This window comes from Caretta caretta, chromosome 3 (genome assembly GCF_965140235.1).
Source record: "Caretta caretta isolate rCarCar2 chromosome 3, rCarCar1.hap1, whole genome shotgun sequence".
Taxonomy (NCBI): domain Eukaryota; kingdom Metazoa; phylum Chordata; order Testudines; family Cheloniidae; genus Caretta; species Caretta caretta.
The window spans coordinates 111,835,733-111,862,837 of NC_134208.1; the positions used below are offsets into that span (position 1 = coordinate 111,835,733).

At 43.2% G+C, this 27,105-nt stretch overlaps 1 protein-coding gene across 7 annotated transcripts in view; it reads left to right on the forward strand.

Annotated features, from left to right (window-relative positions):
* The window catches only part of GRM1 (glutamate metabotropic receptor 1), a 348,420-nt gene that overhangs the window by 256,089 nt on the left and 65,226 nt on the right, over window positions 1–27,105 (forward strand). For 3 of the 7 annotated variants that reach the window (XM_048844308.2, XM_075126793.1, XM_048844309.2), the window contains exon 9: window positions 23,110–26,923. The exons of 1 other annotated variant lie outside the window; for it this stretch is intronic. In XM_048844308.2, coding sequence (XP_048700265.1) covers window positions 23,110–23,956 — 847 coding nt within the window. In that variant the 3' untranslated portion in view covers window positions 23,957–26,923. Of the gene's footprint in view, window positions 1–23,109; window positions 26,924–27,105 lie in introns of those variants that run through there. 3 more of the 7 variants (XM_048844310.2, XM_048844313.2, XM_048844311.2) reach the window with 3 other exon arrangements.

Sequence of the window (27,105 nt, forward strand, 5' to 3'; positions counted from 1 at the left end):
AAGTTATAAAGCACAACTTACATAGTTTCTTATAGCAGGGAATACAGGCATTGCAAGTGAGATTAATGTATCACGTGTCTAAACACTAAATACAGTCTTATAAGACTACTACCTATTTTGAACAAAGCTAACAAACAGGTCAGCTGGTTTGGTTTCCAGCTATGAGTTTGTCAGTTCTTACCTAATGCCTATGGCCTTGGCCAGAGCTGACACTTGGTTTACTAGTGTCACATAGCCAAAACTTTGGCTTTGTTAATTTCATATCATGGCTTTCAGTTATATGTTGCTGTACCACACTACATAGTTACTCCTGTCCTTGGTGGTAAAGCCCTTCAGATATCTGAAATCTGTTTCATGCTGCCTGGCCAACCTATGCATATTTAGCTGTCTTAATCTTCCCTTGTATGCCATCCCTTCCAGATTCTGATAATTTTTGTTTCTCTTCTCTGAACACCTTCCAGTTTTCTCCGTATCTTTCTGGTAACATGGTGACCAGAACTGCTTTGGTTTTGCACAAGAGCCATAAAAGACCCAGTGGAATCAATGACAAAACTCTTATTATCTTAAATAGTATATGACTGGGTCTACAGGGAGTGACTTTTACTTCCATGCTGCATGGAGTGATGCTTTTGGATATGCAAAGTCCATGAATATTTTTCTAGCCATGTCACCTTGCAAATTCATGGCAGATTTGCTATTCAGTATCAGCACCAAGTCTTTTCCAGACCTTCTTCTCCCACTAATGTTACAGATTATTTTTCCTCAGCTGTGTTATTTTGCATTTTTCCAAACTGAACCTCACTTAGTTATTTTCTGTCCATATTTCTAAGCTCTCTAAGTTCCTTTACATTATCTCCCAGTCTTAACGGTTGTTCTCTGCTTTTCCAGTTTTAATATCAGTGGATTTCATTAACATGCTGCTTAGTCTCTTTTCTAAACTATTAATATAGATATTAAATATGAACTGAATAGCCCTAACTCTGCTCCCCATGGTAGCCCACAACTTAATACATTGCTATAGTTTATGGCCTTTCAGTCAGTTTTCAGTCTGTGTGATGATGTTCCTAACCAAGCCAATTTGAATTAATTTTTAAATTCAGGTTTTATAAGCAACAGCACCACACACTTCTACTAAAATTTAGACTTGTGGAGCCAAATTTTCATCTGGTGCAAATTGACCATTTCATTTATGTGAATCGACCGATGTTGATTCACATCACTTCAAGATCTGGCCCATTATGACTACTGCATTCCCTTCATCTACTAACTTTGCAGTCCTGTCAACAACAACTTCTTTGTCTAGCAAGAGTTATTTTTTCTAAATTTACTCTATTTATTGCTCATTGCTCAATAATCCCCTAGGTAGGACCTGTTCTTTCTCTGCACTACAGTTCAGAACTTGGTTGTATTAATCAGAAATCTGGTCAAAAGAAGAAAACAATCAGATTCACAACAAATATTTTCACAAATGAAAGCATTGACTTACTTTCACTTTGATTCACTAGTCTTCATTTTCTTGAGTATTTGGAGGATTTGCCTTGTATTCAGGAAAAATATTCACAATTCTGAACTTTTCATGAATTTTTAGCACAAATGATTTCTCAGAAATGCATAAGTCATTGTTCATTATTCTTCTTTAATATTTGCCATCCATCTTGGGAGCTGAAACAATGCCCTGTGATTTAAGTGTCACTCACACAATCTAAATAACATATAGTCAAAGCCAGCAGTTCACAAACAACCCGTAAAGTCTGGACGTTCTTTAGTGAACCTTCCCAAATAACCAACACAATTGTAGGGCAAGGGTGTATTCATTCTTAACTGGACAGATAGTTGAAAAGAGGAAGTAGCCTTGTATTTCAGGTGAGGTTAATTCAAACTACTAAAAATTAATGCTGGTAATAATAATTAGCAGTCCGCACTTCTTAGCTATTAACTAATGAATCCTCCCAGAACCATTGCTAATGCACATAACTTGGGCCACTTTAACTATACCTTACACTTAAAGCAGAACATACCCCCCAGGGTGAGTGCACTTACACTGGTATAAAAGTGCTTATACTGATACAACTTATTACTATATGGGAAGGGGAATAAGTTTCACCAATAAGCACATTTACACCCATGTCCACATCAGGAGCTGTATCGGTATAACTAATTCAGTAGAAAACACAAACAAACAACCCACGTGCCTAACCAACACAGTGATACCCGGTACAAAATTTGTGTATAGACCAGGGTTAAGCCGTATAATGTTGCTTGACAGACTGGATAAGTAGTGCAGAGAGGTTGGAAGACTTGCCCAAGTGAGTCAATGTCAGAGCAGGGATTAGAATGCAGTGATTCTTGGCTTGTGTTCCCACAAGACCACTAGACCAAGTCTCTACCTAAACCGTACATAGTCAGCCAGGGTCTGAGTGTGAACACTTTGTATATACCTACTTTTTAATCAAATAGTTTCAAAGGTATATTTAAAATAGCCCTCTAATTTACATTGAACATTAAATCTCCCATGTGCATGGAAAGCAATTTGTTTTGTGCTACAAAAAAGAAAAGGAAAGGTTAGTTTAATTTACTAAACTTCCAGAAATGCCAGTGGGAGGTTAAAATCTGCTCTAATTATACAGCAGCACAGAGAGGACTGGAGTCAGACAGCGAGATCTATTGTGACAGTCTCTTGTTACTGAGCTAGAAATTGCATTGTAAATGGACTAAAACCCAAAAAGTCTGCGATTTCCTTCTCTTGGTGATAATCAGGTACGCTAAACAGACAAAGACCTGAACATGTGCTATAATGAGATTTTGACAGCATGTATCTACCTCACTATTGGGAAAACCTCTTTATCAGGTTGAGAGAAAGAGATGAGCCCGTAGTGGGCATGCCTCAAATATCAGTCTTGCAGAGAAAAGCTACCAGATGTGGCCCATTAGGTTAAGGGACTCAGGGTTTAATTAGGCCAGAGTCAATGTTGCCAAACTGGGATCAGAGGCTTGGAGATGAGACTAATGTTTTTTCCTTTATCCCTTATCCCCTTTGATGCCACTTTACTGTAGAGATTATCTTGATGGAAGGAGCATTGTGAATGAGTCATTGTCCTGACATGAAGGAAAGCAGAGTATGTTTTCCTAGCCTTCCTAGGATGGGAAAGACAACTGCACTAAGAAGAGAAAAGAAAAGGAGTACTAGTGGCACCTTAGAGACTAACCAATTTATCCGATGAAGTGAGCTGTAGCTCACGAAAGCCTATGCTCAAATAAATTGGTTAGTCTCCAAGGTGCCACTAGTACTCCTTTTCTTTTTACGAATACAGACGAACACGGCTGCTACTCTGAAAACTAAGAAGAGACTTCAGTTGCTATATAAATTGCTTCTCTAGGGACTGAAAGGGCTGGTAACCTGCACATGAGAGGTGTGGTGGTAACCCACGTACAAAGATATCGCTTCGGCGCTCTCCTAGAATAACATCCCTCCCTCACAGCAGGGTTAGCTCTGCAGTGTAAATGGTCAAATGGCTCCAGCTCTGCCACTAAGGGGTTCTTTGCTTGATGACTGAGCAGTAGCTGACATTCTCCTTCTGAAATGCAGATAAGACTGTGAATCAAAAATACAGGTTTGAACTGTCTCAGTACCTTGGATTTTGGTTTGGGCTTATCATTTTTTGATGGATTTGAAAGCCATGTCGCAAGCTGCATAAAAATAATTCAGGATTTATAAATTCATAGAGTTTAAGGCCAGAAGGGACCCTTAGATCATCTAGTCTTATTTGTATATCACAGGACATTACATTTCACCTAGTTGGCCTTATATTGAGCCCAAAACTTTTGTTTAGCTAAAGCATATGTTCCAGAAAGGCATCCAGTCTTGAAATGAAAACAAAAGATTGAGAATTCACTGCTTCCCTTGCTAGCTTGTTCACATGGCAAATCACACTCACTGTTAAAAATGTGTGCCTTACTTCTAATTTCAATTTGTTTGGCTACCGATTCCAGCCATTGATTCTTGTTCTGCCTTCTCTGCAAGATTAATGAGCTCTTCAGCATAGTTATGAAATTGCCTGTGTACTAGTAATAAATCAAACCTGTCTAATAATACCAGGCCTAGGCCAAATCTACTATATCCCCCATCTCAGCATGATTAGGTACTCCCCTTCTCCCCTGGGTGTTTGAAGAGGCTAGCAAATCAGGCTTTGGCATATTGCGGGGAGAAGCAGAGTGAATTCCAAAGCTAAGGATTCAGAAAATGCTTGTATCACCTTCTCTTAAACATAGAGGGCTCAAGCACAGCTTCCTTTATTGATTACATCTATAACAATATCAGACAAATAAAGAGGCAGTCACCCACCTGACAAACCATTTATCTATATATCTAGCTCTGTGGTTCCCATCACTGTAACATCTGAGCATCTCAGAAACATTCATGAATTTATCTTTACAAATTTAGGGTATGTCTACACTACGGAATAAGGTCGAATTTATAGAAGTCGGTTTTTTAGAAATCGGTTTTATAAATTCGAGTGTGTGTGTCCCCACAGTAAATGCTCTAAGTGCATTAAGTGCATTAACTCGGCGGAGCGCTTCCACAGTACCGAGGCAAGCGTCGACTTCCGGAGCGTTGCACTGTGGGTAGCTATCCCACAGTTCCCGCAGTCTCCGCTGCCCATTGGAATTCTGGGTTGAGATCCCAATGCCTGATGGGGCTAAAACATTGTCGCGGGTGGTTCTGGGTACATATCGTCAGCCTCCCGTTCCCTCCCTCCCCCCGTGAAAGCAAGGGCAGACAATCATTTCGCGCCTTTTTTCCTGAGTTACCTGTGCAGACGCCATACCATGGCAAGCATGGAGCCCGCTCAGGTAACCGTCACCCTATGTCTCCTGGGTGCTGGCAGACGCGGTACGGCATTGCTACACAGTAGCAGCAACCCCTTGCCTTGTGGCAGCAGACGGTACAGTACGACTGGTAGCCGTCATCGTCATGTCTGAGGTGCTCCTGGTCGCCTCTGTGAGGTCGATCAGGAGCGCCTGGGCAGACATGGGCACAGGGACTAAATTTGGAGTGACTTGACCAGGTCATTCTCTTTAGTCCTGCAGTCAGTCCTATTGAACCGTCTTATGGTGAGCGGGCAGGCGATACGGACTGCTAGCAGTCGTGCTGTACCATCTTCTGCCGAGCAGTCATGAGATGTGGATGGCATGCAGTCCGTCTGCTGCCAGCCAAAGATGTAAAAGATAGATGGAGTGGGTCAAAACAAGAAATAGACCAGATTTGTTTTGTACTCATTTGCTTCCCCCCCCTCCCCTGTCTAGGGGACTCATTCTTCTAGATCACACTGCAGTCAAGGTGCAGCGAGGTAAATCTAGCCATGTATCAATCAGAGGCCAGGCTAACCTTCTTGCTCCAATAAGGACAATAACTTAGGTGCACCATTTCTTATTGGAACCCTCTGTGAAGTCCTGCCTGAAATACTCCTTGATGTAAAGCCACCCCCTTTGTTGATTTTAGCTCCCTGAAGCCAACCCTGTAAGCGCCCCTCCCAGCGTCAGAGCAATGGCAAACAATCGGGCATCTGAGAGTGCTGTCCAGAGCAGTCACAATGGAGCGCTCTGATGGGGCTAAAACATTGTCGCGGGTGGTTCTGGGTACGTGTCGTCAGGCCCCCGTTCCCTCCCTCCCTCCGTGAAAGCAAGGGCAGACAATCATTTCGCGCCTTTTTTCCTGAGTTACCTGTGCAGACGCCATACCACAGCAAGCATGGAGCCCGCTCAGGTAACCGTCACCCTATGTCTCCTGGGTGCTGGCAGACGCGGTACGGCTTTGCTGCACAGTAGCAGCAACCCCTTGCCTTCTGGCAGCAGACGGTGCAATACGATTGGTAGTCGTCCTCATCGTGTCCGAGGTGCTCCTGGCCGCGTCGGCTGGGAGCGCCTGGGCAGACATGGGCGCAGGGACTAAATTTGGAGTGACTTGACCAGGTCATTCTCTTTAGTCCTGCAGTCAGTCCTATTGAACCGTCTTATGGTGAGCAGGCAGGCGATACGGACTGCTAGCAGTCGTACTGTACCATCTTCTGCCAGGCAGGCAAGAGATGAGGATTGCTAGCAGTCGTATTGCACCATCTTCTGCCAGGCAGGCAAGAGATGGGGATGGCTAGCAGGCGTACTGTACCATCTTCTGCCAAGCAGCCATGAGATGTGGATGGCATGCAGTCCTTCTGCACCGTCTGCTGCCAGCCAAAGATGTAAAAGATAGATGGAGTGGGTCAAAACAAGAAATAGACCAGATTTGTTTTGTACTCATTTGCCTCCTCCCCTGTCTAGGGGACTCATTCCTCTAGGTCACACTGCAGTCACTCACAGAGAAGGTGCAGCGAGGTAAATCTAGCCATGTATCAATCAGAGGCCAGGCTAACCTCCTTGTTCCAATAACAACGATAACTTAGGTGCACCATTTCTTATTGGAACCCTCCGTGCAGTCCTGCCTGAAATACTCCTTGATGTACAGGCACCCCCTTTGTTGATTTTAGCTCCCTGAAGCCAACCCTGTAAGCCGTGTCGTCAGTCGCCCCTCCCTCCGTCAGAGCAACGGCAGACAATCGTTCCGCGCCTTTTTTCTGTGCGGACGCCATACCACGGCAAGCATGGAGCCCGCTCAGCTCACTTTGGCAATTAGGAGCACATTAACCACCACACGCATTATTCAGCAGTATATGCAGCACCAAAACATGGCAACGCGATACCGGGCGAGGAGGCGACGTCAGCGCGGTCCCGTGAGTGATCAGGACATGGACACAGATTTCTCTGAAAGCATGGGCCCTGACAATGCATGCATCATGGTGCTAATGGGGCAGGTTCATGCTGTGGAACGCCGATTCTGGGCTCGGGAAACAAGCACAGACTGGTGGGACCGCATAGTGTTGCAGGTCTGGGACGATTCCCAGTGGCTACGAAACTTTCGCATGCGTAAGGGCACTTTCATGGAACTTTGTGACTTGCTTTCCCCTGTCCTGAAGCGCATGAATACCAAGATGAGAGCAGCCCTCACAGTTGAGAAGCGAGTGGCGATAGCCCTGTGGAAGCTTGCAACGCCAGACAGCTACCGGTCAGTTGGGAATCAATTTGGAGTGGGCAAATCTACTGTGGGGGCTGCTGTGATGCAAGTAGCCCACGCAATCAAAGATCTGCTGATATCAAGGGTAGTGACCCTGGGAAATGTGCAGGTCATAGTGGATGGCTTTGCTGCAATGGGATTCCCTAACTGTGGTGGGGCTATAGATGGAACCCATATCCCTATCTTGGCACCGGAGCACCAAGCCGCCGAGTACATAAACCGCAAGGGGTACTTTTCAATAGTGCTGCAAGCTCTGGTGGATCACAAGGGACGTTTCACCAACATCAACGTGGGATGGCCGGGAAAGGTGCATGATGCTCGCATCTTCAGGAACTCTGGTCTGTTTCAAAAGCTGCAGGAAGGGACTTTATTCCCAGACCAGAAAATAACTGTTGGGGATGTTGAAATGCCTATATGTATCCTTGGGGACCCAGCCTACCCCTTAATGCCATGGCTCATGAAGCCGTACACAGGCAGCCTGGACAGTGGTCAGGAGCTGTTCAACTACAGGCTGAGCAAGTGCAGAATGGTGGTAGAATGTGCATTTGGACGTTTAAAGGCGCGCTGGCGCAGTTTATTGACTCGCTTAGACCTCAGCGAAACCAATATTCCCACTGTTATTACTGCTTGCTGTGTGCTCCACAATATCTGTGAGAGTAAGGGGGAGACGTTTATGGCGGGGTGGGAGGTTGAGGCAAATCGCCTGGCTGCTGGTTACGCGCAGCCAGACACCAGGGCGGTTAGAAGAGCACAGGAGGGCGCGGTACGCATCAGAGAAGCTTTGAAAAACAGTTTCATGACTGGCCAGGCTACGGTGTAAAAGTTCTGTTTGTTTCTCCTTGATGAACCCCCCCGCCCCTTGGTTCACTCTACTTCCCTGTAAGCTAACCACCCTCCCCTCCTCCCTTTAATCATTGCTTGCAGAGCCAATAAAGTCATTGCTGCTTCACAGTCATGCATTCGTTATTCATTCATCACACAAATAGGGGGATGACTACCAAGGTATCCCAGGAGGGGTGGTGGAGGAGGGAAGGAAAATGCCACACAGCACTTTAAGCACAGCACTTTAAAAGTTTACAACTTTAAAATTTATTGAATGACAGCCTTCTTTTTTTTGGGCAATCCTCTGTGGGGGAGTGGCTGGTTGGCCGGAGGCCTCCCCACCGTGTTCTTGGGCGTCTGGGTGTGGAGGCTATGGAACTTGGGGAGGAGGGCGGTTGGTTACAGAGGGGCTGCAGTGGCAGTCTGTGCTCCAGCTGCCTTTGCTGCAGCTCAACCATACACTGGAGCATACTGGTTTGGTCCTGCAGCAGCCTCAGCATTGAATCCTGCCTCCTCTCATCACGCTGCCGCCACCTTTGAGCTTCAGCCCTGTCTTCAGCCCGCCACTTACTCTCTTCAGCCCGCCACTTACTCTCTTCAGCCCTCCACCTCTCCTCCCGGTCATTTTGTGCTTTCCTGCACTCTGACATTATTTGCCTCCACGCATTCGTCTGTGCTCTGTCAGTGTGGGAGGACAGCATGAGCTCGGAGAACATTTCATCGCGAGTGCGTTTTTTTTTCTTTCTAAGCTTCACTAGCCTCTGGGAAGGAGAAGATCCTGTGATCATTGAAACACATGCAGCTGGTGGAGAAAAAAAAAGGGACAGCGGTATTTAAAAAGACACATTTTATAAAACAGTGGCTACACTCTTTCAGGGTAAACCTTGAAAGTTAACATTACATACATAGCACATGTGCTTTCGTTACAAGGTCGCATTTTGCCTCCTCCCACCGCGTGAACGGATTTTGGTTGAATGCCAGCAAACATACACTGCAATGCTTTGTTCTACAGTGATTCCCCAGTACGTGTTGCTGGCCTGGAGTGGTAAAGTGTCCTACCATGAAGGACGAAATAAGGCTGCCCTCCCCAGAAACCTTTTGCAAAGGCAGAACCGCAAATGCCAGGGCAAAGTAATCCTTTCACATGCTTGCTTTTAAACCATGTATAGCATTTTAAAAGGTACACTCACCAGAGGTCCCTTCTCCGCCTGCTGAGTCCAGGAGGCAGCCTTGGGTGGGTTCGGGGGGTACTGGCTCCAGGTCTAGGGTGAGAAACAGTTCCTGGCTGTCGGGAAAACCGGTTTCTCCGCTTGCTTGCTGTGAGCTATCTACAACCTCCTCCTCATCATCTTCTTCGTCCCCAAAACCTACTTCTGTATTGCCTCCATCTCCATTGAAGGAGTCAAACAACACGGCTGGGGTAGTGGTGGCTGAACCCCCTAAAATGGCATGCAGCTCATCATAGAAGCGGCATGTTTGGGGCTCTGACCCAGAGCGGCCGTTCGCCTCTCTGGTTTTCTGGTAGGCTTGCCTCAGCTCCTTCAGTTTCACGCGGCACTGCTTCGGGTCCCTGTTATGGCCTCTGTCCTTCATGCCCTGGGAGATTTTCAGAAAGGTTTTGGCATTTCGAAAACTGGAACGGAGTTCTGATAGCACGGATTCCTCTCCCCAAACAGCGATCAGATCCCGTACCTCCCGTTCAGTCCATGCTGGAGCTCTTTTGCGATTCTGGGACTCCATCATGGTCACCTCTGCTGATGAGCTCTGCATGGTCACCTGCAGCTTGCCACGCTGGCCAAACAGGAAATGAGATTCAAAAGTTCGCGGTTCTTTTCCTGTCTACCTGGCCAGTGCATCTGAGTTGAGAGCGCTGTCCAGAGCGGTCAGAATGGAGCACTCTGGGATAGCTCCCGGAGGCCAATACCATCGAATTGTGTCCACAGTACCCCAAATTCGAGCCGGCAAGGTCGATTTAAGCGCTAATCCACTTGTCAGGGGTGGAGTAAGGAAATCGATTTTAAGAGCCCTTTAAGTCGAAATAAAGGGCTTCATTGTGTGGACGGGTGCAGGTTTAAATCGATTTAACGCTGCTAAATTCGATCTAAAGTCCTAGTGTAGACCAGGGCTTAGGGAATTACTATGCATTTAATAATCAAAGCAAGAAGAAATTTTGGTGACTTGTCCCAACATCATACACGGAGTATGCAGAAAAGCTGGGATTTAGGGCTTATAAATTAAAACTATCACTTTGAATTCTCTGTGGAAAGATATTGGCAGCCAGTGCAGCTTATGGAGTCCAGGATACTTAGCAGAGGAACACATGGAGAACACACACAAAGAAAAATCCTGGGGTTTATTCCTAGAATACACAAATTGCCCAAGATGTATTTGTTGTGGAAAAGAAGGAGAAAATGCAGCTCACTCAAAACATGTCCCCAGCAGTAAAGCACAAATAAGCTCATCTTAGTTGTGTCAACAGGACATGCATGAAATTGCCTGAACATTCGGCATAGAGACAGTGTTAGCTGCAGGGATTTAGAGAAATGGTATTCAGAAGGTATGTTGTACTGGGTAGACATTGCCTTAAACCTGTAGCTCCTGGATGATTCAAAGGGCTTTATGTCATCAAAAACTTGCAAAGCACTGAGCTCAACCTAATGACAAGCTCTTAGAAGGGTTGTTAGAAAACCTGCAGTTAACAAATAATAAATAGATTTGATTAATTTTCTTGTCACCAAACCTATCACAGACAGCAACTGTGCAAGGAAAATAACAGTTCCATTTTGAGGCAAAACTCATTATCATGCGCTTGGGGAGGGGGAAAATGGGCTGTATATTAACCAAGTACAGTCGGGCAGTGATCTCATCATCAGCTGTTGAGCTTTACGAACGGGAACAGACACCAGATTTACCACAGAACTGTGGTATGTTCAGCTGTCTGCGTTAATTGATTTGTGCTCAGCCATTTGTGCCTACTCTTAGGCCAAATTAGAAGATTAAAGTACAGCGTTCTCTCTACTGGCCTGCTTTGGGGAAAAACCCAGTATCCCAAACTTTTTCCTCTTTCTGGCAAAAGTTGGGGAGGGCAGGAAGAAAAGACCCTCCACTCGCCTTCTGAACGCATGGGGTCAGAGAACAGAGCAGTAAATCCTCCTCCTAGCCACAAGGGAGTGTCACCGTAAGACTCTTGAACTCAGTTCTCATATGTGGTCATTAGGTAATTACTGTGCAGCATTAAAACTGTGACCCTTAAAGTGACACACCATATGGGAGAGGACCCTTACTTAGTATTTGACAGAGCCTACTTACCGTTTATCACTAGAGTTCATTTTCTTAAAGGCTGAAGTTTATATCACCTCTTCTGGATAGTCCGTGTGAAGTCTAAAACCACAATGGTCGTAGTACATTGTTTTGTCAAAAATAGACAGAAAATCAGAAAAACCAAAATAATTATATGCATGAAATTTATATTCTTACCCTCAACAAAAGCTAGTAAATATAGGCCCCATTAATGTTGTTTCAGGAAAATAATAAAGACTTGCATTCTTATTGCACTGATTCCTGTCTGGTCCAGTTTGACTCTTCCTCACCTTTGACCCTTCTTTGTAGGCAGCATGTCAAAAACAAAGCCTGTTTTCAGCTGTCTTGTGTGAATGAAATTTTCAGTTATACTTTTCAGATTATTTTGATCTCCACCTGCATACTGTCACCATTCCCACAAATGTAGGCTCCAAAGTAGGATTTCTGGAACAATGTGGATAGTGGGGGTGCTGAGAGTCATTGAACCAAATTGTAAACCCTGTATATGATGGAAACACTTCAAGCACCCCTAGTTCCAGCACCTATGCTCCAAAGAGGAGATAACAGCTAGACAGGTAACATTGAGACATCTAGACAGAATTATGTGCAGTCCTGGGGAGGAGCTGGTGGCTGTGGTACATGTAGTTAGCAATGACATAGGGAAAGGTATTAGAGACCAAACTGGAGGCCAAATTGAGGCTGCTAGGTAAGAGATTAAAGTCCAGGACCACCAGGGTGGCATTCTCTGAAATGCTTCCAGTTCCGTATGCAGAGCCAGTTAGACAGGCAGAACTGCAGTGTCTCGATGCGTGGATGAGCTGATGGTGTAGGGCAGAGGCAACGTGGGGGTTCACATACCCCCCCCCAGATTTTCTGCTTGTACTGAGCAGGGTCACATGGACTGAGCATGCTCAGTAATGCTGCTGAAGCCAGCTTTCCTCACTCTGTACACACACACCCCACTATCCACAGGCACAGGTTGTCTCTCATGTAGGAAGTGGGGTTTTCGGTTTAGTAGGAACTGGTGAACCTTTGGGAAAGGAGGAGCTTATATAGGAAGGATGGACTTCACTTAAACCAAAATGGAACGAGATTGCTGGCATGTAAAATTAAAATGGTCATAGAGAAGTTTTTAAACTCAGGGCTGGGGGAAAGCCGACAGGGTGTGGAGGAGCACACGGTTCAGACAGAGACATCCCGTAGGTGAGGATCTGTTAACAAGGATTCTCTATATCATAGTAAAGAGGAAAGGATAGAAATTGATAAAGTACAGGTAGGAGCTGAAGAGAAACTGTCAAATGAAAAAGAGTCCCATTCTATTATATCACATGAAGGCAGACAACTAAATATTGACAAATTTTATAAGTATTTGTATACAAATGCAAGAAGTCTAAATACTAAGCCGGGCTGTAACCAAGGCAGGGGCAAGCAGGGCAGCTGCCCGGGGCACAAAGCCATGGAGGCGGAAAAAAGAGGCAGTGTGGGGAGGCATGTAGGGTCACTCCCCGCTGCCCCAAGATTTCTGCCTGCCATTTAGCACAGAGGTTTTCAAACTGTGGGGGTGGGCGAATGCCCCACAGTTTAAAAACCATCACTGGCAGATGAGAAGCTTGTGGGAATCACACGGTCCGCTTGTGCCAGGGCGCTCACTCACTGGCTGCCTGGCAGCCCTTCCTGCCCTGTTCCCCGAGCTGACCCGCCTCTGCACTGCCGGGTGCTGCCCAGGCAGGGAGGGTGGCACCGCTCCGAGCTGCACCCCAGCTTACCCTTTCCTATCCCCCAAAGGAGCCTGGCACTGACCAGTGGCACCCCCGGAGCAGCGCCTGCCCACGGAGACTGGCTGCCATGAGATGCTCCCCGAGGCAAGCATCTCATGGCAGCCAGGCTCCATGGATGGGGCCAACTCAAGGGGGTTCACCAGCTGGCGCCAGGCTCCTTTGTGGGAGAGGCAAGGGTGTGTCAGAGGTGCAGCTCAGAGCTGTGCCGAGTGCCTGGCCGTGCAGAGGCAGTCTGGCTTGGGGAGCTGGGTCGGGAGGGCTGCCAGCCAGCTCCCCAGCTCCCACAGCACAGAAAGCCAGGTACACCCCACAGCTTGAAAACTTCTGTGCTAAATGGAAGGCAGAAATCTGGGGGTGGGGATGTGACCCCACATGCCCTTCCCCCCATGTCATTGCTAGGGGGAGCAAATATGCTTGCTTGCGCCAGGTGCTAAAATAACTAGTTACAGCTCTGATACTTAGATGGGTGAACTTGAGTGCCCAGTATTAAATGAGGATGTTGAGATAATAGGCAACAGGGAAACTTGTTGGAATGATAATAATTAATGGGACACGGTAATGTCAGGGGACAAAATATATAGGAATTACAGAGTAGGTAGTGAGGATGGGGCAGTGGCACCATATGTGAAAGAAAACAGTGGCAAATGTAGTAAAAATTTGAAATGAATCAAACAGTACCATAGAATCTCTATGGATAGAAATTCCATGCTTGAATAATAAGACTATACTATTAACAACCTAACCAGGATGGTGGTGGTGATGATTGTGACATGGTCAGGGAGATTAGAGAGGCTGTAAAAATAGAAAACTCAATAATAATAAGGAATTTCAACTATGTCCATATTGACTGGGTACATGTCATCTCAGGATGGGATGCAGAGATAAAATTTCTAGACACCATTAATGACTGGTTCTTGGAACAGCTAGTCCTGGAACCAACAAGGGAAGAGGCAGTTCTTGATGTAGTCCTCAGTGGCGCACAGGATCTGGTCCAAGCAGAACCACTCAGTAATAGTAATGATAATGTAAATTTAACATCCTGGAGTGGGGGGAGGGAATACCAGAGAAGCCCACCACAGTAGTATTTAACTTCAAAAAGGGGAAGTACAGAAAAATGAGGAAGCTAATTAAGTGGAAATTAAAAGGAACAGTCACAAGAGAAATGTCTGCCAGCTGCATGGAAACTTTTTAAAAACATCATAATAGAGGCTCAAATTAAATGTATACCCCAAATAAAAAAAAAAAGCAAGAGGATCAAGAAAATGCCACCATGGCTAAACAACAGAGTAAAAGAGGTGGTTAGAGGCAAAAAGGCATCTTATCATAGAATATCAGGGTTGGAAGGGACCTCAGGAGGTCATCTAGTCCAACCCCCTGCTCAAAGCAGGACCAATCCCCAATTTTTGCCCCAGATCCCGAAATGGCCCCGTCAAGGTTTGAACTCACAAGCCTGGGTTTAGCAGGCCAATGTTCAAACCACTGAGCTATTCCCCCCACCCCACCGCAAAATTTGAAGTCAAATCCTACTGAAGAAAATAGAAAGGAGCATAAACTCTGGCATGTCAAGTGTAAAAATGTAAGTAGATGGAACAAAAATAATTTAAAGAGCAACTACCAAAAGACACAAAATCTAACAGCCACGTTTTTTTAAATACATCTGAAGCAGGAAGCCTACCAAGCAATCAATGGGGCCACTGGGCAATCAGGGAGCTAAAGGAGCACTCAAGGAAGATGAGGCCATTGCAGAGAAGCTAAATGAATTCTTTGCATCAGTTTTCACTGCAGAGAATGTGAGGGAGATTCCTACACCAGAGCCATTTTTTTTAGGTGAGAAATCGGAGGGACTGTCCCAGATTGAGGTGTTGATAGAAGAAGTTTTTGAACAAATTGATACATTAAATTAAGAAGTCACCAGCACCAGATGGTATAAATCCAAGAGTTCTGAAGGAACTCAAATATGAAATTGCAGAACTACTAACTGTGATATGAAGAAAATGAGTACTTGTGGCACTTTTGTTAGTCTCTAAGGTGCTACAAGTACTCCTTTTCTTTTTACAGATACAGACTGACACAACTGTTACTCTGATAACTGTGGTATGTAACCTATCACTTAAAATAGGCCTCTATACCAAATGACTGGAGGAAGATAGCTAATGTAACACCAATTTTTTAAAAAGGCTCCGGAGGTGATCCTGGCAATTACAGGCTGGTAAGCCTAACTTCAGTACCAGGCAAATTGGTTGAAACTACCATAAAGAACAGAATTATCAGACACATAGATGAACATGATATGTGGGGAAACATCAACACAGTTTTGTAAAGGAAAATCACGCCTCACTGATCTATTAGAATTCTTTGAGGGGGTCATATGGAAAAGAGTGATCCAGTGGATATAGTGTAGCTGGATGGTCAGAAAGCCTTTGACAAGGTCCCTCACCAAAGGTTCTTAAGAAAAGTAGGTAGTCATGGGCTAAGAGGGAAGATCCTCTCATGGATCAGTAACTGGTTAAAAGACAGGAAACAAAGGGTAAGAATAAATGGTCAGTTTTCATAAAAAAGAAGTTAATAGCAGGATTCTATGGGAATCTGTACAGGGACCAGGGTTATTCAACATATTTATAAAGGATCTGGAAAAAAGGGTAAACAACGAGGTGGCAATGTTTGCAGACAATATACAAAATTAATCAAGATAGTTAAGTCCAAAGCAGTTTGCAAAGAGTTACAAAGGGATCTCACACAACTGGGTGACTGGCCAATAAAATGGCAGATGAAATTCAATATTGATAAACACAAAGTAGTGCACATGGGAAAACATAATCCCAACGATACATAAAAAATGATGGTATCTAAACTAGCTGTTAACAGATCCCTGAAAACAGCTGCCCAATGCTCAGCAGCAGTGAAAAAAGCTATCATAATGTTAGGTTTCAGAGTAACAGCCATGTTAGTCTGCATTCGCAAAAAGAAAAGGAGTACTTGTGGCACCTTAGAGACTAACCAATTTATTAACATAATGTTAGGAATCATTAGGAAAGGAATAGCTAAGAAGACAGAAGATACCATAATTCCACTATATAAATCCATGGCACACCGATACCTTGAATACTGTATGCAGTTCTGGATGCCCCATCTCAAAAAAGATGTATTAGAATTGGAAAAGGCTCAGAAAAGGGCAACAAAAATGATGAGGGTTATGGAACAGCTTCCGTATGACCAGAGATTAAAAAGACAGGGACTGTTCAGCTTGGAAAAGAGACAATTAAGGGCGGATAAGATAGTGGTCTATAAAATCATGAATGGTGCAAAGTAAATGAATAAGGAAGTGTTTATTTTCTCCTTCATATAACACAAGAACCAGGGATCACCCTATGAAACTAACAGGCAGCAGGTTTAAAACAAAGACAAGGAAATACTTCTTTACATAACGTGCAGTCAACCTGTGGAACTTGTTGCCAGAGGATGTTATGAAGGCTGAAAGTATAACTGGGTTAAAAAAAGAATTAGATAAGTTCCTGGAGGATAGGACCATCAATGGCTATTAGCCAGGATGGTCAGGGATTCAACCTAGAGGTGTCCCTAAACCTCTGACTGCCAGATGCTGGGACTGGATGACAGGGGATGGATCACTGGATAATTGAACTTTTCTGTTCATTCCCTCTGAAACATCTGGCATTGACCACTATGAGATGACAGGATACTAGGCTAGATGGGACCATTGGTCTGACCCAGTATGGCCGTTCTTATGTTCTTAATGATCTTTTATGAAATGGCCTTTGTGTATTGCAAATGAATTCAGGATAAGTACTTGTTGCTTTGAATGAATAGTTTAGGTTCCTCTTTTTCCTGTACTATTTTATATTTTATAGTTCGCTTTAATGTGTGTGTAGTCAGTAGATTTCTCCCAGCCCCACTTTCACTTCTGAATTCCAAATAACCATGTTCAAGGTGCCTGATCTTAGTTCTAGAATAAGAACTGCTCTGCTGCATGTTAAATGTTTTGGCAGGATCCACTAACCTGAATCCAATTCCCTGATTGCCTTTCTTCTGACTTTAAAGTGACAAAGCTCACATATTTATATGTTTCCCTTGATTATTACTTCTGTATCAAATATGAATAAACAGATTAACAGTAAATTGACATGAGGGAAGATAATAAATAGAAAAAAGGAGTAAGGGGATGGAGAAATTGAGCAAAGTAGTAAAGTGGAAGATGAGAGTGAGAGGATGGGCCCCTCTCAAGGCTACTAAAATTCTAAAGCTAGTTCAGACATAATTAACATAACCATCAGAGAGAGCGAAACCCTGTACCCATTGAAGTAAATGGGACACCTCCCATAGACCTCAGTAGAAGCAGGATTTCACCCAGATAGAGTAAACTGAAGTGAGTGAACGAGTAGTTATTACATGTTTTGGTGGTGGAGTTGCAAGTTAGTTTGATTATCATATGGTTGTTAGTTTGGGTTTTTTTAGTATGTGTTGGAGGCATAGCGGGGGGCAGAAGCAGGAGTTTTAGTGAAGATCTGGATTTGAGGAGAGCAGGCAAAAATGTGGTAGGGAGGGAAATGAATGGAGTGGGAGGAAGAGGTAGATGAAGATGTAGCTAGGGAGTTCCTGGCAGTGTCAATTTTTGCCTGTCATGTAATATTCAAGATCTTGGGCACAGAATGAAGTAAAAGGCTAAAGGGATGGTTTGAAGAGTGAATCAAAGATGGGAAGAGACACACCAGGGGTTAGGCATGAGGGAGTAGATGATGATAATGAAGTCTACTTAGTATGAGAGAGAGCAGAGTTGAGAAATGAGAACATGAACAGGGCTGGAGGAAATCTGCATGAGAATGAGAGAGAGCAGCAAAATCAATGGAATTACTCATGCTTAAAGTTAGGTATGTGTTTGAGTGATTTGCTGGATTGAGGTTTAAAGTACATTGCTGTTAGATGTTATTTTCACCTAATGTTCCCTCTTCTGTGCCCAAGATTTTGTACTTGGACTTTCAGAAAGCCTTTGACTAGGTCTCTTACCACAGGCTCTTAAGTAATCAGTCATGGAATAAACGGGAAATTCCTCTCAGATTCCTCTTACAAGATAGGAAACTAGAGTGGGAACAAATGGTCTGTTTTCACAGTGGAGGGAGGTAAGTAGTGGGGCCCCCAAAGATGTGTACTGGCACCAGTGCTGTTCAACACATTAGTAAAAGGTCTGGAAAAAAGGGTGAACAGCGAGGTGTCAAAATTTGCAGATGATACAAAATTACTTAAAATAGTTAAGCCCAAAGCTAACTATGCAGAATTACAAAGGGATCTCACAAAACTGGGTAACTGGCCAACAAAATGGTAGATGGAAGTCAGTGTTGATAAATGTGAAGTCATACACAGTGGAGAACAACGCCAACTATACATACAAAAGGATGGGCTCTAGATTAGCTGTGACCACTCAAGGAAGATCTTGGAGACATTGTGGATAGTTCTCTGAAAACATCTGCTTAATGTGCTAAAAAGCTAACCCAATGTTAGGAACCATTAGGAAAGGGGTAGAAAATAAGGTAGAAAATATCATAATGCCACTATATAATGTGAATAAGGAAGTCTTGTTTACTCCTTCACATAACACAAGAACCAATGGTCACCCAATGAAATTATTCGGCAGCAGGCTTAAAACAAACTTAAGGAAGTACTTCTCCACACAACAGTCAGTCAATCTTTGGTACTTATTGCCAGGGAATGTTGTGAAACCCAAAAGTATAACTAGGTTCAGAAAAGAATTAGATAAGTTCATGGAGGATTGGTCCATCAGTGGTTATTAGCCAAGATGGTCATGGAAACAGCCCCATGCTCTGGGTGTCCATAAATCTCTGACAGCTAGAAGCTAGGGCTGGATGACAGAGGATGGATCATTTGATAACTGCCCTGTTTTGTCCACTCCCTCTGAAGCATCTGGCCCCAGTCACTGTCAAAAGACTGGATAGTGACTAGTTGGACTATTGCTCGACCCAGTATGGCTATTCTTATGTTCTTTATATGTTCTCCCCCAGCATAATTTTGCTATCCCCTTGTTCTCATGTTCACTGTGATTTTTTCTCTTTATAATACACATCTTATTATTGAAAATGCCACATTTAATTCCCAGAACAGCCCTATCACGAGGGAGCATCATACTCCATCAGTTTTACGTGTATTCTATTTACACAAATTGTTCTCTTAACTTGGATGCTGTGTCTCAAAAATAGTCATCCTTATGGTCACTCAGAAATTCTTTTTGCAGTGTTCCTTAGAGTATCATGAACAATGCAATGCCAACATATTGTAGAGAATTGCATCAAACTCAACAGCAGACCAAATGTTTTCTGTGGGAAGTGTTTTTATAAAACTTTGTATATTAAAATGTACTTCTGTGGATATAAAATCATCTTCCTCTAACATTTTTAGTTATTTGACTTGCTTATGTTTACAGCATTTTAAAAACAAAAGATCACACAGCTTGGAAAAACTTTGTCAGTGTGGCTCTGGTGGAGCTGTGCTGACAGGGACAGCCACATGGGTTCAGGAAGAAGTACAGAGGTACAGAGCTTCCATGTGGATTGCCTTGGACCTCTAGTGAAATCACAGAGTTTGGACCACTGCTTATTCCACTAGGGAGCAAACCCCTCCTCCTGAGATAAGAACTCAAAAGTAGTGCTGTGTGGGGAATCTTAGTTTTTCTCCTCCCCTGGGCTTCCCTGCAGAAGTGGTTGATCTGTCTGCAGTAACTATTTCTATTGGTTTTGTCAGCAGTGAGAATATTTGTGCTTGGTTCTGTTGATCCCCATTCTGTAATGTGTGCTATAGCTGCTGAGGTACTGTTCCCTTTCAGGCACTACTTCCAGGGATGGCAGAGGAAGATAGGAAAGCACGGTTCTTTGGTTCACTGCATTTTGGTTCCTCTTCTGAGGATAAGAACACAGGACAGGTCCTCAAGCTTTCACTCTCACCAAAAGCCCCATTTAGAATGCTTTGACAGAGTTCTGCCTGAGCAAGGACTTGGTATATTTGGCCCAGGATGATTATATAGCTGTGTGACCGGGTTCCAGTGGGGGCCAGCAGTGGTCCCTAGGGTGAACTGCAAAGAATGGGGCAGACAATCCCCATAAAGCTGGTGGATATTCCACTGCTTAGATTTACCAAGCCTGCATAAAACAGGTTCTTTATTACCTCACTGGTTACTCAGAAGTCCAAACAACACATTTCCCTTAAAGTGATCCAGCCTCAGGCCTCCATCCAGGTACCCATGTCAATTATGATGAAGATTCCTGAAAATCTTATTTCATCATATAAAAGAAAAGGTTCTACCAATCTCAAAGGATCAGACACATTACCTCCCAGGTTAATGAATGTTTCAGATCTTACCCAAATACACGCTACAGCCAAGTCTTATTAACTAAACTAAAATGTATTACAAAACAAAAGAGAGAGAGAATGGTTAAAAGATCAATATACATACAGACATGAGTTCAATTAATTGAGGTTCAGATTCATAGCAGAGATGGTGAGCTCTGTAGTGGTGGAGTTCTTTCAGAAATAGTTCTTAGGTTATAGTCCAAAGTCATTGCAGGGTATTCCAGTTTAGGACTGGGATCTCAGTCCTTTTGCCTAAGCTTCCCGTGTATGAAGCCTCAAGCAGATCTGAGATGACAGAATCAGAACCCAAGGATCTTTTACACAATTTCATGTCCTCTTTGACAAGTTGGGAGTTCCTCCGGGAACAAAAGGTAATTAGGATGACTTTGAAGGAGGTCCATCACCATATAATTATATATAATTAATATTAAGGGGAGGGATAGCTCAGTGGTTTGAGCATTGGCTTGCTAAACCCAGGGTTGTGAGTTCAACCCTTGAGGGGGGCATTTAGGGATCTGGGGCAAAAATTGGGGATTGGTCCTGCTTTGAGCAGCAGATTGGACTAGATGATCTCCTGAGGTCCCTTCCAACCCTGATATTATTAGTGGGGGGGGAGGGATAGCTCAGTGGTTTGAGCATTGGCCTGCTAAACCCAGGGTTGTGAGTTCAATCCTTGAGGGGGCCATTTAGGGATCTGGGGCAAAAATTGGGGATTGGTTCTGCTTCAAGCAGGGGGTTGGACTAGATGACCTCCTGAGGTCCCTTCCAACCCTAACCTTCTATGAATCTATGAAACATAAGGCAATTTGCTTATTCTTCCACTGTTCACAGTACATTTCAAAGACAAATGAATACTGAGATAACCCATGTTTACAATTCATTTAAATGCTAGGATGTTCTTTTGATATCTGAACTGTCAGAATATAGCATAGACAGGGACTGTTGATTGACCCTACTCATACATATGTAAATATACAACCATTATCCCTCCACATGTCTTTGGAAGGTTATTTATTTTGCAGGATGTTTAACCCTTTCTGGCCATGCATCACAAGCTGCTAGTTCCTGCACAAAACAACCATTTAAAATGCTAGCACTTTCTTCCCTGCTTGAAAATCATCCGTGGGTTGAGTTAAATCCACTCTGCACTGAAAATACGGGGGCTTGCTCTGCAGTGACAAACAAATCAACAAACTGTGAACAGCTTTCTACAGTTTTTTATTTTTGCCTTTTGTCACGCTGTCTGGAATGGTTCACGACAGTGAGTGCCTACCTCAGGGCAGACTGTCAAAAACAGGGTAGACACCCCAAACGGTGGTGTGTTCTATAATTGGATTTTACCAACCCAGTATCAAATGTGAACTAGATTACTAAATCAGTCCTACCATGAAGTCACAGCCAGTCCCTTTGGGCTCTCCAGTCTATCTTGCCACTCAGGCAAGCTGGACTTAGTAATAAATGGTCACTTACACCAAAAATCACAAATTACTCAGGTTGCTCCCAGTCCCAAAAGACCAGTCATTTGCCCCAGATCAATTTGTTCCATAGATCTCACACCACAAATGACAGTGGTAGTAAACTAACTCAGAATTTATTGACTAGGAAAAGGAAATCAGAGAGTTATTTACAAGTTAAAGCAGGCAACATATATGGACAAATGAGTTCAGTCTAAGACAGTGGTGGGCAACTTGTGGCCCGCAATTAGATTACCCTGGAATGGTGAACCACGGCCACTGGGAGCTGTGGGGAGCCACACCTGTGGATGGTCAACTTCAGCAAAATGAATCGTGGCCCGCAGTCAGATTACCCTGATGGGCCGTAGGTTGCCCACCATTGGTCTAAGGTTCCAAAAAAGGAACGAGATGTAGTGATCTGTCAGCATTGAATGCCTTTTCAGGGCTTACCCCAGGTCAATCCTGGGGATCTCTGCTTTTCTGTTTCTTCATTCCAGCCCTTGTCAGAGTCCAAACAGCAAAGAGATGAAAAATCTTCCTGTTAGCTGTTTTTATTTCCCTTTTCTGGCATTCAAATCAATGGGAGGAGGCCTGCTGCATATACTTCTCCATGGCTGGATGGGGCAATTAACAAAGCTTTTGTCCTATGAGTTCACAAATCATAAAAGTGGAGCAGAGTGTTGGATTTACCTCTAGGAAGGCCCTCCGATACTTTAATATCTGGGACTTTTAATGTATGTCTAAATTTGGGAGGGGGAAAGGGAGAGAGGGTTGGCTAACGGGACAGGAAGAGTTATTAGCAGTACCTTCTGCTACCAATATTTTAAATGGCAAGGGCTAAGACTGTGGTTTGTTTTTCTTCCATCAGTTTGGAAATCTTTCATGTAAACAGCAGTCAGCATTAATTAGAGCTCTGCCTGTTGTTTTCCCCTGTAAGATACAGTGAGCAAACTTAGATGTAAACCAATTTAGGCTGCCATGCCTAAAATTTGGGTAACGTTTCAGTGCCCTCAGTGTCAAGTTTTCTCTTTTGGCTGTAGGGTCAGTAGCTGGCAGGGAATAATTGGATTCAGATGCAAATTGTGGTAATTGCTGCTTTTAAGAGAAATCATGGTTTCTCTTCGTATTGTTTCTCTGTGCCTTGTTCTGAGATTATCTGACTCGCAGGGGAACTGATTAATAAGGCAAAGCAGCCAAGTATTTCTCTAGGCTTGTTTGTTATGCTGTACATGTGTGCATATGGTAAATGCAAATAAACCCATCTTTATTTTATTCATAGTTCTAATGGAAAGTCTGTGTCATGGTCTGAACCAGGTGGAAGACATGTTCCCAAGGGACAACACATGTGGCACAGACTCTCAATGCATGTAACGAGCAAGGAGACGGGATGCAATCAGACAGCGGTAATCAAGCCCCTCACTAAAAGTTACCATGGCCAAGGCACGAGCCTGACTTTTTCAGACATCAGCAGTAAGACTCTCTACAATGTGGTGGAGGAAGAAGAGAGTGAGCCAGTGCGCTTCAGCCAGCCCTGCAGCACTTCCATGGTGGTGCACAGGCGGGTGACAGCAACGCCCCCACTTCAGGCAATGGCAGAAGAAACCAACCTGTTCTTACCTGAACAGCCCCCCAAGAGTCTGGTGCTGCAGCAGAGATCTATTGTGGAGCAGCTACAAGGCGTGGTCAGCAAGTTTGCCACCGGCATTCCTGACTTCAACTCTGTGATCCCCATGCCCAATGCAGGGAATGGAGGGAGGGCCCTCTACCAGCCTCCACTGCAGCAACAGCAGGTGCTTCCTCTCCAGATGGCCACTTTCAGTGAAGAGCCGGTCTCGCCGCCGGCCGACGAGTTGGAAAGCGAGAAGTTTAAGCTCATCCAGGGATATGTGTACGAGAGGCCGGAGACCACGGAGGAGGAGGAGGAGGAAGAGGAGCAGGCGACTAGCAAACTGACTCTAGAAGACTCACCAGCGCTGACGCCTCCATCTCCTTTCAGAGATTCGGTGGCTTCTGGCAGCTCGGTGCCCAGCTCCCCAGTGTCGGAGTCAGTGCTCTGCACCCCCCCAAACGTGACCTACGCTTCGGTCATCCTGAGGGATTATAAACAAAGCTCCTCCACTCTGTAGAATGAGGATTACATTAAGGTGTGAACAAGGAGGACTTCGGCTGCTGTCAACTGGAAATTGCTGGGGCGGAAGAACCAAGACATGTGGGTGGGGGAGCATGAGAAAGCAGAATGTGATGTTATATGTGATGCGACAAAAACTGTATCCTGCACTAAAAACGATCTATTTGAGGGCTCAAATTATTTAGCCGTTAAAAAATAATTTAAAAAGTGTTGTACTTTGAGAAGACAATAGGAAATTCTGACAAAGCACAAACCCAATAAACAACTTCTATAGCAAAAAAATGAGTAAACATAAAAATCACTCACACTCACACACACTCTTGGTAATGCTTGGAAATGACTCTGGATAAATGCAACCATGGATAAGTCATTAGCACATCTCATGGCTGTAATTCTTCATCTGGTGCAGAAGCAGCAGACTCAAGAACTGGAAGGGGCAGGGTGTACAGGAATGAGGGAAGAGATCTCTGTCTGGGAGTTTATATATATATATATATATATATATTTCTTCTGGTTTAGTAGGTGGATAAAGTGCAAATGTAAGTCACTGTAGTGTGTCTGTTGGGGAAAAGCAAAGACAACATGCTGACATATGATTTTAAAAGAATTTTGTCGGAACAATCAGTTGCTCACATTAGATTTTCTTTTTTAACTTGTGCTGATTTTGAAAAGGGGCCAGGATAATCGCAACATTTTTTGTGATGAAGATTCAAGAGGTCTGGTTAAAAGAGCCTTTGTTGTAGTACTTGTAATGTTCCAAGTACTAAGAAGAACTGCCCTTTTGTATAAGATTGCAAGCCGTGTGGCTAAACTGTTACATTACATTTACCGTAGCAAAATATTTACCAACTAACCTTTCATAATACAATATATTTGCCATGTGATTACATTGTTTTTGTGTTACTATAGGAATAAATACATCAAAAATAACTGTATACTTATAGCAACAATTACTACTTTAAACAAAAAGGCAATTCTTTATCGTGGGTCATAAAATCCATCGTAGAAGCAAGAGAATGAGTGTATGATTGTGTCTGTGTGTGTGAGTATAGTATGTGTGAAATGTAATGTCTAATAACTGCCACTGGAAGATTGTCTTACAAATATACATGGATATTTTTATGTTCCAATCATGTTTTATAGCATTGTTACAAATATACAATAGATCTTTGAAGGTTTGTATGCTGTGCTAACACAGTTTTCATATATAAGCTAAGACGGTTGTTACCCTTATAATAGATGCTTTATTTTGCAGATATTTTATTATGTGGAAATATGCTATTGATCACTAGTGCTTTGAGAGCTTGTTACTTTCAATGTTTGCAACAAGTGTGGTTAACCGAAATAAAAAGTCTGTTTTAGAAATCTTGTACATGCCAGTGTTAAAACTATAAAGGCAAGACTGGAAAAAGTATTTAGACCATTTCTAGTTATTTCAGATAGTTACAAATAAAATCATGTTGAGACAAGAACTTTCACCAGTGCTTAAGGTGTACACAAAGACCCAGATCTATTCAGCATTGTCCATTTACCTCTCAGCCTCTTCTACTTACACGTCTTCTTCCCGGTCTCTGTGTTTTTTCCTCCCTTTTCGATTTTGCCTCTGTGGTTTCCCTTCCTGCTCTTTTCATTTTTAATGGTCATTCTTATGCTTCTCTCTTTCTGTCCTTCACACCTTCTTCTCTCCACATTTCGCACATTTGCCAAAGATGGGCCTAAACCAAAACCCCGCCCCAAACATTCTTAAATGTTCTGTGGTTCAAAATCCAGATCCAACTCTTGTGGCTTTAGTGCATCAATTCAATGAACTCTGATTTGTTTTATTTGGTTCATTTCATTGGTTGTTTTTTGTTGTTTATGTATGTGATATTATGTTATATAAGCCACTCATATGGAGCAGATCCTCAGCTCCTGTAAATTGTCATAGCTTGATTGACTTCAGCTGAGGATCTGTCCCATAATTTTCTCTTGATATTTGTGAAGTGTTCTTTTCATGCCAACATAATGACATAATTGCTTTTTGTCATAGGTCTTGTATGTTTTCTGCCAGAATTATTCTGAATTCCTCATATTTATACTTGATTTTTTTCCCTTTTATTTCATTTTTACTCTAAAAATGCATGTCGCCAGTAATCAATTCTTCTGTTAAAACCCAAGTGTTTGTTATTTTTGATTGAATTATATAGCAGCAGCATTAAAAGAATTGGCCGGTACCCCAAATCAGAATCAATATTTAATCCTTACTCTTTTCTTTTTATGATATTCCTTTCAATATGACTTGTTGCCAATTGCTATTATCATCTTGATGTAAAAAGCATGAATTGACTTTGCCCAAAGAAACAGCTACATCTTTGTCAAAAGATCGAGGTCTCTGGTCAAACCTAAAGATGCCTTTGGGTTTGTTTATGTTGGCTCACAGTTCTGTTTTTTGTTTTTTTAAACTGTAGATAGATTAAAGAAATAAGAAAAAATGTTTTATCTCTTGATAAGCATACTAGCAAAGGATTACATCTTCTCATACCTATTATTAGTATAAGATGTTTTGTGTTGCTACCAATAGCAACAGGGCTAGTACTTTGAAGACATGAGTTAGATAAGACAAAGTGATTAATAGATATATAGATATGTATGCCTATGGCAAATTTTTGGTTGTCTGACCTAGCTGATTTGAACACATTAAGCACTGACTTTACTACTGTTTAATCATAATATCATGAGTAGGAGTTTTCTTGAAATTCAGTATAGTAGCTCTAAGTTTGTAATTGTTAAAACTGTAAACATACACATACATAAAGTGTATCTAAAGGGCAAGAACTCACCTTCGTGTATGTGGCTGTACAAGCTATTAAACTTCCTGTAAAAGTTATTTCTTTTGGCCTGTCAGATGCTTGATTAAAATGGCCTTTTTGTCAAAATGATCTTGATGATGCTGTATAATAAATATTTTCTATTTATTATTTTAAAAGATTCTTAATTTTTGTTTCATGAGATAAATTGAAAATGCCTGATAGTGTATGCATGCGAGAAACTTTATCTACGTGAGTGGTGTCATTGAGGAGTTACACAGTAAGGTTAAGCACAATGCAGAAGTGTTTGCAGGATTGGGCCCTAGGAACCTGGTCCCACAAAAATTCATTCAATGGGACT